This window comes from Grampus griseus (genome assembly GCF_964374135.1).
Source record: "Grampus griseus genome assembly, chromosome: 10".
Classification (NCBI taxonomy): domain Eukaryota; kingdom Metazoa; phylum Chordata; class Mammalia; order Artiodactyla; family Delphinidae; genus Grampus; species Grampus griseus.
The window spans coordinates 48700713-48716896 of NC_139004.1; the positions used below are offsets into that span (position 1 = coordinate 48700713).

At 36.5% G+C, this 16184-nt stretch overlaps 1 protein-coding gene across 1 annotated transcript in view; it reads left to right on the top strand.

The window, feature by feature from the left end:
- Window positions 1-16184, top strand: part of ZCWPW2 (zinc finger CW-type and PWWP domain containing 2) — a 138892-nt gene that overhangs the window by 82695 nt on the left and 40013 nt on the right. The window contains exon 4 of the mRNA XM_082663641.1: window positions 3629-3743. Within this exon, the coding sequence (XP_082519767.1) occupies window positions 3629-3743 (115 nt within the window). The remainder of the gene's footprint in view (window positions 1-3628; window positions 3744-16184) is intronic.

Below are 16184 nucleotides of genomic sequence, written 5' to 3' on the forward strand. Positions count from 1 at the left end.
AAAATATGAAAGATTGATGAATAAGTTCTAGGGAATCTAATATATAGCATGGTGACTATAGTTAACATTAATTACTGTGTTATATACGTGAAAGTTGCTAAGAGAGTAGATCTTAAATGTTCTCACTACACACACAAATAAAGGTTTTAATGTGAGCTAATGGATATGTTAACTAACCCCATATGGTAATCATTTCCCAATGTGTATGTGTATCAAGTCATTGTGTAGTACTCCTTAAGTTTACACAGTTATTTGTCAATTATATCTCAGTAAAGCTGGAAAAAATATGAAAAATTGCTCATATTACAGAATTCAAAAAATGAAAATGATAATAAAAAGGAAATACCAATCTTTTCCTTAAAACTATTGGCAGAGATCTAAGTTTGGTAATGGAAGTGTTCTCCAGAGTGTGAGGAAGCATTTGTTCATGGCGTGGTAAATTTTGACCACCTCACTCAAGAGTGATTTCACAAAAGCTTCCAAAATTTAAAATATGTATAAACCTGTCATTCAACATCTGAGGAATTTATGCTTCAATACACTTTCACATGGGTAAAGAGACGTACAGACAAAAAATTTTTTATTGCAGCATTGTTTCATATTGCAAAATATTTGAAAAAACTTAAATCCATCACAAGGGTGTTTGTAAAATAAATAATGGTACATGCCATACTACGTATTTGGATATACATACATCTATATCCTCATTCCCTTGGTTTTCTCATCTAATTTCTTGCCTTTAAATATGGTGTGCGTGTGTGTGTGTGTGTGTGTGTCTATGTTTCCTACATTTTATCTGCAGTTCAGTTCTCTCTCCCGAATTCCCTTACCAAACTGCTACTTGGTACCTTCGCTTGGGTGTCATAATGCGTACTCAGCATGTCTGAACTCTTGATCTCCACCACCACCACCCATTTCACTTCCTTGACAGCCTTCCCCATCTCAGTGGATGGCAAATCACATCCTCCTCTCGCTCAGTCCCAAAGCCTGAGAGTCATCCTTTCTTTCTCTCTTAACCAATCTTCAGTTGGTCAAGAAATTATTTTTGCTCTACCTTCAGAGTATATCCAGAATCCTACCACTTTTCACCACAGTGGCTGCTATGACCTGATCTATACCACCATTATTTCTTGCCTGGATGATTGCAGTAGCCAGTCATCCACATCTACACTTGCCTTTGTATAATCTGTTCTCATCAAAGCAAGCAGAGTGATTGTTGTAAAATGTTAAATCAAGTCAAATGTTATTCTTCTGCTCAGAACTCTGTAATGGCTCCTGTTTAACTCAGAGTAAAAGCCCAAATCCCTACAATGGCCTGCAAGGACCTCCATGACCTGGCCCCTGTTAATTTATTGGACATCATTCCCTATTACTCACTCGCTTCCTCATTCACCCACAACCACCTTCCCTTCTTTGATACCTCTTGAATAAACTTGTATTCTCCTATCTTAAAGCCTTTTTTCTCTGCCTGCAGTGCTCTTTCCTTGGACATCTACAGGGCTAACTCCTTGACCTCCTTTAGGTCTTCGCTCAGTTGTCACTTTTTCAGTGACAGTTACCCTGACCACTTTATTGCCTCATCTTTTCTTTATTACATAGTATTTATAACCTCTTAAACTGTAGCCTTAACTTATTTGTTATGCTTATTGTGGATTGTCTGTTTCACTGGTTAGAATGTAAGCTTTGTCTGTTTTCTTCAGTGATTGATCCCAAGGGTCTAGAATATGTTGAATAAATCCATAAATGAAGCAATCTGAAAGACAAATAGAAAAACTCAAAGTATATAGAAATTCATAGCAGTCTGTAAAAGCAGATATTTAAATGATGTAAATGCCTGTAGGTACATACGATGTCTCTGGAAGACTGTGAAAAAAACTGGTAATATTGGGTGTCTTTGGGAGAAACACTCAGTACTAGGGATGGATAGGGAGTCACATTCTACACTTTTAGAATCACTTCAATTAAAGAACAAACTAGTTGGAAAAAATACAATGCATAGCTGAGCCTTATTCTGGAATTCAGAATTCTTTATAAAGTAAGAGTCTTTAACTTTTTGAGTTCTTTAGAAGATGTTTAATTGTATTACTACCACTAGGTGGCACATACTTACTGATAAATTCTTAAAGATTCAGAGACACAGGTTTAAAAAATGCTTTTTAGTTCCCCAAACTTGCCAGTTTATATTAGCAATGTATCACATTGGTTTTCCTCAAGAAATTTCCTTAACTTCAGTTGTTTAGTGCTATAACAGCTTACAGGTGATTTTTCACTACCCATTAATTCTTAGCATCATTACAACATTTGAGTTGCAGAAATGTCTTAAATCTGTAAATGTTAACTTAGACATTCTTAAATTAGTTTAAATTTTCTAATGTTCATTGAATTGTATCCGCCTATGTTTTCTTTTTCCTAAGAAATAACTTAATGAATGAAATTTAAATATTCTGTATACAAAACTAGGTTTTTGTTTGATACGTTTTTTTCATTGCTTTTATACCAAATAAATTGGTGTCCAGGACCACCACATGCAGTGTAACACCTGTATTCTTTTTGATGGTGAAGTTTTCAAAAAGAAAATGGTGGCATGTATTTTATAAATCGTAACATTTATAAACATTATAAAAACCTTTTTGGGGCAAGCTCTAAAATAACATTGGCAAAATTACTGGGCCAGGTAATTTTTATAGTCATTTTTAACCTAGAGATTCTTTGACTCTGTTTTTCTTTTCAAATTATATATTTTTAAAAAAATGATAAAAATGATCTTATTTACAAAACAGAAACAAATTCACAGACTTAGGGAACGAACTTATGGTTACCGGGGGGAAGGTTGGGGGGAGGGATAGTTAGGGAGTTTGGAATTGACATGTACACACTGCTATATTTAAAGTGGATAACCAACAGGGACCAACTGTATAGCACAGGGAACTCTGCTCAATATTCTGTAACAACCTAATTGGGAAAAGAATTTGAAAAAGAATAGATTCATGTATATGTATAACTGAATCACTTTGTTGTACAGCTGAAACTAACACAACATTGTTAATCAACTGTACTCCAATATAAAACAAAAAGTTTAAAAAATAAAAATAGAGAACTAAAAGAAAAAAACTAAATAAACATTTGGAAAAAGTACCGTATTCAAGTAGAATAACATTTATTGAGCGCTTACTATGCCTGAAAACAGTCATTTATTAGATGTGAATGGAATTAATTTTATTTACTACAATAAGAAACTAGGCTTTTCAGTTTTTATCACTTGATTATCATTGCTATGTTACTTAAAAGGGAATCAACATTATTCTGATAAAATAGATTAATATTCACTACTTTGTTACACTGGTGGTCTTAAGTTTTTGTAACTTTCTAAATATGAGATAAAAATTAGTGAATTAAGACTCTGACCCTTTTGGTTATTAACATGCAAAATTTCTACAACTTTGCTATATTCTAAAATACTAATAAAATAATAATTAGATAACAAAATCTAAGGAATATATTGTACAATGCTTAGATTTAGTTCCAGCTCAACAGCTAAATCAAGTCGATGTTAAAACAAAATTATATGCTTAAACATTTTATTATTATATTATTATTCTCTCTATATTATTTTTCTCTCTTTCTTTAGCCAGGAAAATGTACAAATAAAAAGAAGTGGTATAAAAGTGCACTACAAGAAGCATACCTCCTCTATGGATACTCTCACGAGCAAAGACTGGAAAGGTGCTGCCTATCGAAACAGGGTACATGTGATTTTTTATTCTTTACCACCTCAAAATAAGAATTTATTCAGGTTCATGCTTTCCAAAATATATTTGCACATTTAAAAATTTCGCTCTCCTTTTCATAGGAAAATAGTATATCTTTGTCCAATGAAAAATCATTCTTATATTGGTTAATAGTATGCATTTTTGCCCTCTGAAACTATTTTCCATGACTAAACATGCAGTCTATTTAAATGTAGGTGTTTTAATTAGCGCTTTGTCATCTTTGTTCTTAACGTTTCTACATAGGTCCTCTTGTGTATTTCAAAGCATGTATTTCAAAATTAGAAGCCATGGCTTTAAAATATATTCCTGGAGTGAAACTTTTACTTGGATGTGCTATATTATTTCAGAACAAAGTATTTTTCAAAATGTTTTATTTTTAAATAAATTCAAGGCAGAGATAGAAAAATAATCTTCAACGTTTTTAATTAGGTGAAAAAATATTATAATATTTCAAGTCATTTTCAAAGAAAGTTCTCTTGAATCATAAATATTATGGTTTATGGATAGCTTTTTTAATGAACTGATCATAAGGCATATAGCAGGTAGAACACATTTTTAACTCTAAAAAGAATGTAATAGTTGCATGGAAATGATTTTTCAATAAACAAATATATTAAAAAAATTTTCTGCTTAGTGATCATAAGAATTTTTTTTATCTTACAAGGCCCCTTCTCATTTTATCCACCTAAAGTTCTAAAACAGATTATTCTATGGGAGGATCTGGTCTTTGGTGCTAACTGAATTTTAAAGTAAGAGTGATATTTTTTATCCTGTGGAAAAGTTTAATATATATATTTTAAAAACTTACATGTAAAAACATTTTACTTGAAAAAAAGTTTAACTGTTAACCTAGCCACCTAAGTTTAGATTTTAAAGCATATAAATAGGTTTGAAAAGAGTGGGAAAAGAATGACAAGCAAACTACTCTGGTCAAAAGACATTTATTACCACAAATGTGATTTTATTCCTTGTGCTGAAAATATAATGTCTCTGTTTATTAGCCATAAAGGTTGAACTCACTTTACTGTCACAAATACAATTTTATACTTTGCATGGGCTGTACATTTCTCTTGTGTAACCAGAATAAACTTTGAAATATTTAGTTTTTTTAAACATTAATATTTTGAAGTAATATAATCTGTTACCTTTAAAAGTTACATTACAACCATTCTACACTAGCAATATCCTGCTTTCTCACTAAGTTATGGAACTATGCCGTTGCCGTTGTTGTGTGTGCCAGGGCGTTTATGTCTGGGTCCTTTGGCATTCTTACTTGTCCAGAGACTCTTGAGCCGGGTTATATCTGATCGGTTTTGCAGGAACAGACCATTTTCTAGCTGAAAGTCTGATGATTTTTGCATGCAGAATTTGTGTAATTCGGCCTGATTATAGAGAGCCATATGCCTAAGGACTGTCATTTTGTGCCTGAAGTAGCCCAAATTGACAGGCACGAACAGACTTCCAGGAGCTCAGTCTTTGCCATCATGGGCTCACTCATTGCATACTCACTCTTCACCGTCTCCAAAATAAGCAGTTTAGTCCCGTGCCTGCTTAGCTTCCAGGGTGGATTCTAGGACGTATTCAGCTTCTTACTGTATTCAAAGTAGTTTTGAGAGGTAATTAACCATTATTCAGATATTTTACAAAAGGTTAGTTGCTTAGAGGCAAACCACTTATTTCATTCCAGCAACTTTGAGGATTTCTTTACCCCCAAAATTCATTCTTTCAACCTAGAAATAATTACTACAAATTTTTTTGGCCTAAATTCTTCCTACCCTGCAGAAATTGACCCACTATTATGTTTGATGCAATTGTTTCATTGTTGAAATCTACAGGGTCAGTCAATGATACATAAATATAGACCCAGTCATAGTATAACAAAATTCCATGTCCTATACACATGATTTGGTTACCGTGTTTTTGTTGTATTAACTATTACTCCAAATCAGTGATTCTTCTGTTAGGTCTAGAAAACTTCTTCTTATATAGGAAATTCATTATTTTTTATTTTCAATTGTATTTTTTAAATGAATAGGGTGTTACTCATATAGTTTCTTTATAACTCAGAATGAGGATTTTGTATTATTTGTAGGATGAATATTTTTTATATATTCTACATTTTAGAGTAGATGTCCTTATCTCTACCCTTGTTTCTTAGAATTATTTATTTTTAAATATACTAATTTTTTAGAGCACTTTTAGGTTCATAATGAAATTAAGCAGAAAGTACAGAGTTCCCATATACCCCCTGCCCTACACACGCACAGCATCACTCACTGTCAACATCCTGCACCACAGTGGTTCATTTGTTACAACCTATGGACCAACACTGACACATCATTATAACCCAAAGTCCATAGTTTACATTAGGGTTCACTCTTGGTGTTGGACATTCTATGGGTTTTGACAAATATATACAGTGACATGTATCTACCACTTTAGTATCATACAGAATTGTTTCATTGTTCTAAAAATCCCCTGTGTTCCACCTATTCATTCCTCTCCTAGCCCAATCCCTACCCCTCTGATTGGCAACTACTGTCCTTTTTTTTTTTTTTCAAATTTATTTTTATTGGAGTATAGTTGCTTTACAATGTTGTGTTAGTTTTTACTATACAGCAAAATGAATCAGCTATGCGTATACATGTATCCCTTCTTTTTGGATTTCTTTCCCATTTAGGTCACCACAGAGCATAAAGTAGAGTTCCCTGTGCTATACATTACGTTCTCATTTGTTGTCTATTTTATACATGGTGTCAGTCGTGTATATGATCAATCGCAATCTACCCATTCCTCCCACACACACCACCCTTTCCCCCTCAGTATCCATACATTTGTTCTCTACTTCTGTATCTCTATTTCTGCTTTGCAAATAAGATCATCTATACCATTTTTCTAGATTCCACATATATGTGCTAATACACGATATTTGTTTTTCTCTTTCTGACTTCACTCTGTATGATACTCTCTAGATCTATCCACATCTCTACAAATGACCCAATTTCATTCCTTTTTATGGCTGAGTAATATTCTATTTTATATATGTACCACATCTTCTTTATCCATTCCTCTGTTGATGGGCATTTAGGTTGCTTCCATGTCCTGACTATGATAGATAGTGCTGCAGTGAACATTGGGGTGCATGTGCCTTTTGAATTATGGTTTTCTCTGGGTATATGCCCAGTGGTGGGATTGATGGATCATGTGGTAGTTCCATTTTTAGTTTTTTAAGGAACCTCCATAATGTTCACCATAGTGGCTGTATTACATTCCCACCAACAGCATAGGAGGATTCCACTTTCTCCACACCCTCTCCAGCATTTACTGTTTGTAGATTTTTTGATGCTGGCCATTCTGACCGGTGTGAGATGATACCTCATTGTAGTTTTGATTGCATTTCTCTTATAATTAGTGATGCTGTGCATCTTTTCATGTGCTTCTTGGCCATCTGTATGTCTTTGGAGAAATGTCTATTTAGGTCTTCTGCCCATTTTTGGATTGGGTTGTTTTTTTGATATTGAGCTCTGTGCTGCTTGTATACATTAGACATTAATCCTTTGTCAGTTGCTTCATTTGCAAATACTTTCTCCCATTCTGAGGGTTGTCTTTTTGTCTTGTTCATGGTTTCCTTTGCTGCACAAAAGCTTTTAAGTTTCATTAGGTCCCATTTGTTTATTTTTGTTTTTATTTTCATTTTTTATTGTCATTAATCTAGGAGGTGTTTCAAAGAAGATCTTGCTGCAATTTATGTCAAAGAATGTTCTGTCTACATTTTCCTCTAAGAGTTTTATAGTGTCTGGCCTTACATTTAGGTCTTTAATCCATTTTGAGTTTATTTTTGTGTGTGGTGTTAGGGAGTGTTCTAATTTCATTCTTGTACATGTAGCTGTCCAGTTTTCCCATCATCACTTATTGAAGAGGCTGTCTTTTCTCTGTTCTTGCCTCCTTTGTCATACCTTAGGTGACCATAGGTGCATGGGTTTATCTCTGGGCTTTCTATCCTGTTCCATTGATCTTCTGTTTTTGTGCCAGTACCATACTGTCTTGATTACTGTAGCTTTGTAGTATAGTCTAAAGTCAGGGAGCCTGATTCCTCCAGCTCCGTTTTTCTTTCTCAAGATTGCTTTGACTATTTAGGGCCTTTTGTGTTTCCATACAAATCTTAAAATTTTCTGTTCTAGTTCTGTGAAAAATGCCATGGGTAATTTGGTAAGGATTGCATTGAATTTTGAGATTGCTTTGGGAAGTATAGTCATTTTCACAATATTGATTCTTCTAATTCAAGAACATGGTATAGCTCTCCATCTGTTTGTGTTGCCTTTGAATTCTTTCATCAGTTTCTTGTAGTTTTCTGCATACAGGTTTTTGCTTCCTTAGCTAAGTTTATTCCTAGGTATTTTATTCTTTTTGGTGCAGTGGTAAATAGGATTGTTTCCTTAATTTCTCTTTCTGATCTTTTGCTGTTAGTGTATAAGAATGTAAGAAATTTATGTGTATTAATTTTGTATCCTGCGACTTTACTAAATTCATTGATTAGCTCTAGTACTTTTCTGGTGGTATCTTTAGGATTTTCTGTGTATAGTATCATGTCATCTGCAAACAGTGACAGTTGTACTTCTTCTTTTCCAATTTGGATTCCTTTTATTTCTTTTTCTTTCCTGATTGCTGTGGCTAGGACTTCCAAAACTATGTTGAATAATAATGGCGCGAGTGGACACCCTTGTCTTGTTCCTGATCTTAGAGGAAATACTTTCAGTTTTTCACCATTGAGAATAATGTTTGCTGTGGGTTTGTCATATATGGCCTTTATTATGTTGAGCTAGGTTCCCTTTATGCACACTTTCTGGAGAGTTTTTATCATAAATGTGTGTTGGATTATCTATTGAGATGATCATATATTTTTATTCTTCAATTTGTTAATATGGAGTATCAGATTGATTGATATGCATATATTGAAGAATCCTTGCATCGCTGGGATAAATCCTACTTGATCATGGTGTATGATCCTTTTAATGTGTTGTTGGATTCTGTTTGCTAGTATTTTGTTGAGGATTTGTTCATCAGTGATACTGGCTTGTTGTTGTCTTTTTTTGTAGTGTCTTTGTCTGGTTTTGGTATCAGGGTGATGGTGGCCTCGTAGAATGAGTTTGGGAATGTTCCATCCTCTGTAAATTTTTGGAAGAGTTTGAGAAGGATAGGTGTTAGCTCTTCTCTAAATGTTTGATAGAATTCACCTGGGAAGCCATCTGGTCCTGGACTTTTATTCACTGGAAGATTTTAATCACAGTTTCAATTTCATTACTTCTGATTGGTCAGTTCGTATTTTCTATTTCTTCCTGTTTCAGCCTTGGAAGTTTGTACTTTTCTAAGAATTTGTCCATTTCTTACAGGTTGTCCATTTTATTGGCATATGATTGCTTGTAGTAGTCTCTTATGATCCTTTGTATTTCTGTGATGTCAGTTGTAACTTCTTTTTCATTTCTAATTTTATTGATTTGAGTCCTCTCTCTTTTTTCTTGTTGAGTCTGCTAAAGGTTTATCAATTTTGTTTATCTTCTCAGAGAACCAGCTTTTAGTTTTATTGATCTTTGCTATTATTTTCTTCATTTCTATTTCATTTATTTCTGCTCTGATCTCTATGATTTCTTTCCTTCTACTATCTTTGGGTTTTGTTTGATCTTCTTTGTTTAGTTGCTTTAGGTGTAAGGTTAGGTTGTTTATTTGAAATTTTTCTTATTTTTTGAGGTAGGAGTATATTGCTATACACTTCCTTCTTAGAACTGCTTTTGCTGCATCCCAAAGGTTTTGGGTCATTGTGTTTTCATTGTCATTTGTTTCTAGGTATTTTTTTATTTCCTCTTTGATTTCTTCAGTGATCTCTTGGTTATTTAGTAGCGTATTGTTTAGCCTCCATGTTTTTATATTTTTCACAGTTTTTTTTCCTGTAATTTATTTCTAATCTCATGACGTTATGGTTGGAAAAGGTGCTTGATACAATTTCAATTTTCTAAAACTTACTGAGGCTTGATTTGTGACCCAAGATATCCATCTATCCTGGAGAATGTTCCATAAGCACTTGAGAAGAAAGTGTATTCTTCTGCTTTCTGGTGGAATGTCCTATAAATATCAATTAAGCCTATTTGTTCTATTGTGTCATTTACAGCTTGTGTTACCTTATTTATTTTCTGCCTGGATGACCTGTCCATTGGTGTAAGTGGGGTGTTAAAGTCCCCGACTCTTATTGTGTTACTGTTGATTTCCTCTTTTAAGGCTGTTTGCATTTGTCTTATGTATTCAAGTGCTCCTATGTTAAGGTGCATAAATATTTACAATTGTGATATCTTCTTCTTGGATTGATCTCTTGATTCTTATGATTGTAATAGTCATATGATCGTTGTCTCTTGTAATAGTCTTTATTTTAAAGTCTATTTTGTCTGATATGAGTATTGCTATTCCAGCTTTCTTTTGATTCCCATTTGCATGGAATATCTTTTTCCATCCCCTCACTTTCAGTCTGTATGTGTCCCTAGGTCTGAAGTGGGTCTCTTGTAGACAGCATATATATATTGGTCTTGTTTTTGTATCCATTGAGCTAGTCTGTGTCTTTTGGTTGGAGCATTTAATCCATTTACATTTAAGGTTATTATCAATATGTATGTTCCTGTTATCATTTTCTTAGTTATTTTGGGTTTGTTCTTGTAGGTCTTTTTCTTCTCTTCTGTTTCCCAGCTAGAGAAGTTCCTTTAGCATTTTTTGTAAAGCTGGTTTGGTGGTGCTGAATTCTTTTAGATTTTGCTTGTCTGTAAAGCTTTTGATTTCTCTGTCAAATCTGAATGAGATCCTTGCTGGGTAGTGTAACCTTGGTTGTAGGTTTTTCCCTTTCATCACTTTAAATATGTCCTCCTGCCACTCCTTTCTGGCCTGCAGAGTTTCTGCTGAAAAATCAAGCTGATAACCTTATGGGGATCCCCTTGTTGGTTATTTGTTGATTTTCCCTTGCTGCTTTTAGTAATTTTTTCTGTGTATTTAATTTTTGTTAGTTTGATTAATATATGTCTCGGCATGTTTCTACTTGGGTTTATCCTGTATAGGGCTGTCTGCACCTCCTGGGTTTGATTGACTGTTTCCTTTCCCATGTTAGGGAAGCTTTCAACTATAATCTCTTGAAATATTTTCCCAGGCCCTTTCCCTTTCTCTTCTTCTGGACCCCTATAATTTGAATGTTGGTGTGTTTAATGTTGTCCCAGAGGTCTCTGAGACTGTCCTCGTTGCTTTTCATTCTTTTTTCTTTATTCTGCTCCTCGGCAGTTATTTCCACCATTCTATCTTCCAGCTCACTTAGCCATTCTTCTGCCTCAGTTATTCTGCTCTTGATTCCTTCTATTGTATTTTTCATTTCAGTTATTGTATTGTATATCACTGATTGTTTGTTCTTTAGTTCTTCTGAGTCCTTGTTAAACATTTCTTATATTTTCTGGTTCCATGCCTCCATTCTGTTTCCAAGATCTTGGATCATCTTTACTTTCATTACCCTGAATTCTTTTTCAGGTAGATTGCCTATTTCCTCTTCATTTATTTGATCTTGTGGGATTTCACTTTGCTCCTTCATCTGCAACATATTTCTCTGTCATCTCATTTTGTCTAACCTACTGTGTTTATGGTCCCCTTTCTGCAGGCTGCAAGGTTGTGGTTCCTTTTGCATCTGCTGTCTACCCCCTGATGAGTGAGGTTGGTCTGGGGGCTCGCGTAGGCTTCCTGGTGGAAGGGACTGGTGCCTGCACTCTGGTGGGTGAAGCTGAATCTTTTCCCTCTGATGGGCAGGGTATGTTTGGGGTGTTTGTGAGCTTACTACAACTTTAGGCAGCCTGTCTGCTGATGGGTGGGGCTGTGTTCCTGTTTTGCTGGTTGTTTGTTGTGAGGTGTCCAGCACTGGATCCTGCAGGCAGTTGTGTGGGGCCAGCTCTTGGTGTTGATATGGATACCTCCAGTAGTGCACATGCCGATTAATCTTCCCTGGGCCCGGGAATTCTCTGGTGGTCCAGCGTCCTGGACTTGTCACGCCCCCCCACCAAAAGGCCCAGGCCCAACCCCTGGCCAGGAAACCAAGAGCCCGCAAGCTGCACATTGCAGCCTGAGAGAAAATAAAAGAAAAAGAAAGCAAACAGACAAACAAAACCCAAGACAAATACCAAAAACAGCAGCAAACAAACAGTGGCAACACACAGACACAGAATAAATAAATAAATAAAACAAAACAAAAGAATTCAAAAATGAGAACAGTAAATAAGGACTAAACTAACAAAAAATGAAAATGAAACAAAAACAGAAAGCATAAAAACAATCAAAAATAAAGAAAACCCACAAAACAGCAAAAAAGTGAAGTAAAAGTAGAAAAGTAAAAAATATATATATTAAAAAAAGAAAAAAGCAACAATACCAACAACTGAACAAAACGAAACAAAGAAGAAAAGAATAACAGTAATAATAATATTTTCCTGGGGCCTCCTCTGTCAGTGTCCTTGCTCCCACCGTGAGCCAGAGCCATCCCCCACCTCCCCAGGAGGCCTTCCAGTACTTCTAGGTAGGTCTGGACCTGCTTTGGGCACTGTGGGGCCAGCTCAGACTCTGACCTGGCTCAACTCCCACGTGTACTTGCCCCCAAAGTCCACTGCTGCAAAGGCTAGATTGGTCTCAATTGTGGGAACACTCGTCTATTCAGGTATTCCAGAGACACAGGATTTACCAAGCCATTCTCAGGGATTTAATCCACAGCTTGTGTAGCTGCACAGAGAGATTTTCATTCCTCTTCCTTAGTCACACTACTCCTGGGGCTCAGCTTTGGTTTTGGCCCCACCTCTGCATGTGGGCCACCCTCAGGCATCTGTTCCTTGCCCAGGCAAGAGGGAGCAAAAGCAGCAGCTGCTTGGGGCACACTTACTCACTCAGGCTGGGGAGGGGTACGGCGGCTACAGTTGGGTTGTGCGTGAGTTGTTTTCAGTGGCATGAACCAGCAGGCAGTTGCAACAGACTGTGGTGCACTCGTTCTGGTGGGAATCCCTCCCAGTGCCCACGGAGGCAGGCACTGATGTGTGGGCACGGTGGTGGCCCTGCCCCCCATGTGCCTCTCAACTATGGCGCCTCGCTTTCCAGGCAGGCCACACTTCTTCTAGGGGCATTCCTGGCCATGCATCCCCTCACTCCTGTCCTCTCTGCTGTATCTGCACAGCCAACAATGCTCCTCTCCCCATATCCGTTCTACCAACCCCTCACTTTAGCACTCAGCGCCCGCCAGCATCGGCAGACTGTTGTCCCAGGCATGGGTGCCCAGGGCTGATTCCCAAGGAGACTTTGGGATGGGCAGCGCTCAGGCCCCCAGAACCTACACGGGCGAAGGAGACCCTGGCCTGAGGGGCAGGCAGGCCCCACTTAGATGGGAGCCCCTCCCAGTGTCCCCGGAAGCTGAAGAAGCCAGTGGGTGGGGAAAGGGGTTGTAATGGTGGCTCTGCCCCTTGCGCACTACTCAACAATACGCCTTGCTTCTGTGGTGTCCCAGGCTTTTTCCACAGACTTTCCTGGTTGTGGATCTCCTTACTCCTGTCCCTTCTGGCTATCTTTTCACAGCTAACAGCTGTCCCTTCCCTGGGTCCACGCTCCAAATCCCACTTTCCAGCACCCAGCCCCCCTTTGCAACTGGCCACTCATGACTCAGACTGGAATGCGCAGAGCTGTGGTGTAGATCATGCATGCAGTTCTTACTTTGTCCTGTCTTCCACAAACCATCCACTGCATTCTCCTTTGATTCCCCCGAAGTTCCTTTTCTGTCCCAGCTGATTTCCCCACCATGAGGGAGTTTTTCTGAGTGTGGAAACCTCCCCTCACCTTCATCTTTCTGCCAGGGCTGCTGGTCCCTTTTTTGATTCCTCTTTTCTTTTTTTCTTCTTTCTTTCATCCTACCCAGTTGTTGAGGGGATTTTTCTTGTCCTTTTAGGTGTCTGAAGTTTTCCACTCATGTTCAGCAGGTGCTCTGTGAGAATTGTTCCATTTGTAGGTGTATTCTTGATGTACTTGTGAGGAGCAATGAATTCCATGTCCTCCTATTCTACCATCTTGATTCCTCCACTGTTCTTTTTACTGTCACCATAGTTTTGCCTTTTCTGGAATGTGATATAGCTGGAATCATATGGTATGTAGCTTTTCAAATTGGCTTCTTTCACTTAGTAATATGCATTTATGTTTCCCCATGTCTTTATAGCTCTTTTTTAAGCACTGAATTATATTCCATTGTTTGTATGTACCACAGTTCATTTATCCATGGATATCCTGGTTGCTTCCATGTTTTGGCGATTATTAATAAAGCTGCTGTAAACATCCGTGTGCAGGATTTTGTGTGGGCGTAAGTTTTCAGCTCACTTGAGTAAATGAGCAAATACTAGGGAGTGCAGTTGCTGGATTACATAGTAAGAATATGTTTAGTGTTGTAAGAAACTGTCAAAGTATCTTCCAAAGTGGCTGTACCATTTTACATTCCCACCAGCAATAAATGAGAATTCCTGTTGCTACACATCCTTGGTGTGGGTCATTCTAATAGGTGTGTAGAGGTATCTTATTGTTTTAATTGCAGTTCTCTAATGACATATGATGATGAATATCCTTTCATATACTTATTTGCCATCTTTGAATCTTCTTTTGTAAGTTGTCTGTTTATTGCTCATTTTGTAATCCAGTTGTTCATTTTCTTATTGTTGAGTTTTAAGATTTTTTGTATATTTTGAATAGCAGTCCTTTATCAGATACGTATTTTGTAAATATTTTCTCTCACTCTGTGGATTGTCTTATTCTCTTGAGAGTGTTCTTTGTAGAATAGAAGTTTTTAATTTTAATGAAATCCAGCTTATCAGTTATTTCTTTCATGCATCTTGCCTTTGGTATTATATCTAAAAAGTTATCAGTCTGGGAATCTGGGTACTTCTGTTGAGGGTTTTTCCTGACTGTAAAGCAAAGGTGTGGGAAAGGAGAAATGGATAGAAGGTGTCTTCCTGTCTTCTTCTGTTCTTTGTGCCTCAGCTAAAGATGCAGAAGGTTTCTGTGGGCTGCTCTTCCTTTGCAGCAACTCCTCCTCTGAATGTAAATCATGATGAACTGAGTGTTTGGATTTGAGTTAATTTTTGTGAAAGGTGTAAGGTCTGTGTCTAGATTCTTTTGTGTGTGTATGTGTGTGTGTGCACGCCATGTGGATATTTAGTTGTTCCGACAGCATTTGTTGAAAACATTAGCTTTTCTCCATTATATTGTCTTTGCTCCTTTGTCAAAGATCAGTTGACTATATTTGTTGGGTCTGTTTCTGGGCTCTGTATTCTGTTCCATTGATCTGTTTTTATTATTTTCCCAATATTATACTGTTGATCATTGTAGCTTTTTAGTAAGTCTTGAAGTCAGGTAGGATCAGTTCTTCAACTTTGCCCTTCTTCAATATTGTGTTAGCTTTTCTGGGTCTTTGTTGCTCCATAAAAACTTTAGAATCAGCTTGATATCTGCAAAATAACTTGTTGAGATTTTGATTGAGATTGCATTGAATCTATAGATCAAGTTTGGAAGAACAGAGATCTTGACAGTATTGAGTTTTCCTATCCATGAACATGGAATATCTCTCCATTTATTTAGATCTTCTTTCATTTTTCATCAGAGTTTTATAGCTTCCCTAGTATAAATCTTGTCCATATTTTAGATTTATGGCTAAGTATTTCATTTTGGGGGGTGTCTATATAAATGGTAATGTGTTTTCAATTTCAAATTCCACTTGTTCATTGCTGGTAAATAGGAAAACAATTGATTCTTGTGTTAATATTAACTTTGTATCCTGCAACTTTGCTCTAATCACTTATTTCTTCCAGGAGTATTTTCCTTGATTCTTTTGGATTTTCTACTTAGATGACCATGTTATGTGCAAACAAAGATAGTTTTATTTATTTCTTCTCAATTTGTATCTTTTATTTCTTTTATTGTCCTCTTGCATTAGTTAGGAGTTCCAGTACAATATTGAAAGGAGTGGTGAGGAGGGAATGTCTTTGACTTGCTCCTGATCTTAGTGGGAAAGCTTTGCATTTCTCACCATTAAGGATGATGTTAGCTGTAGATTTTTTGTAGATTCTCCTCAAATTGAGGAAGTTTCCCTCTATTCCTAGTTTGCTGTGAGTTTTTATCATGAATGGGTGTTGGATTTTGTCAAGTGCTTTATCTGCTTCTATTGATATGATCATGTGACTTTTCTTCTTTAGCCTATTGATGTAATGGATTACATTAATTGATTTTGAATGTTGAACCAGCCTCAAATACCTGGAATAAATCTTACTTGATTGTGGTGTGTAATTCTTTTTTATACATTGGTGGATTTGGTTTGCTAATATTTTGTTGAGG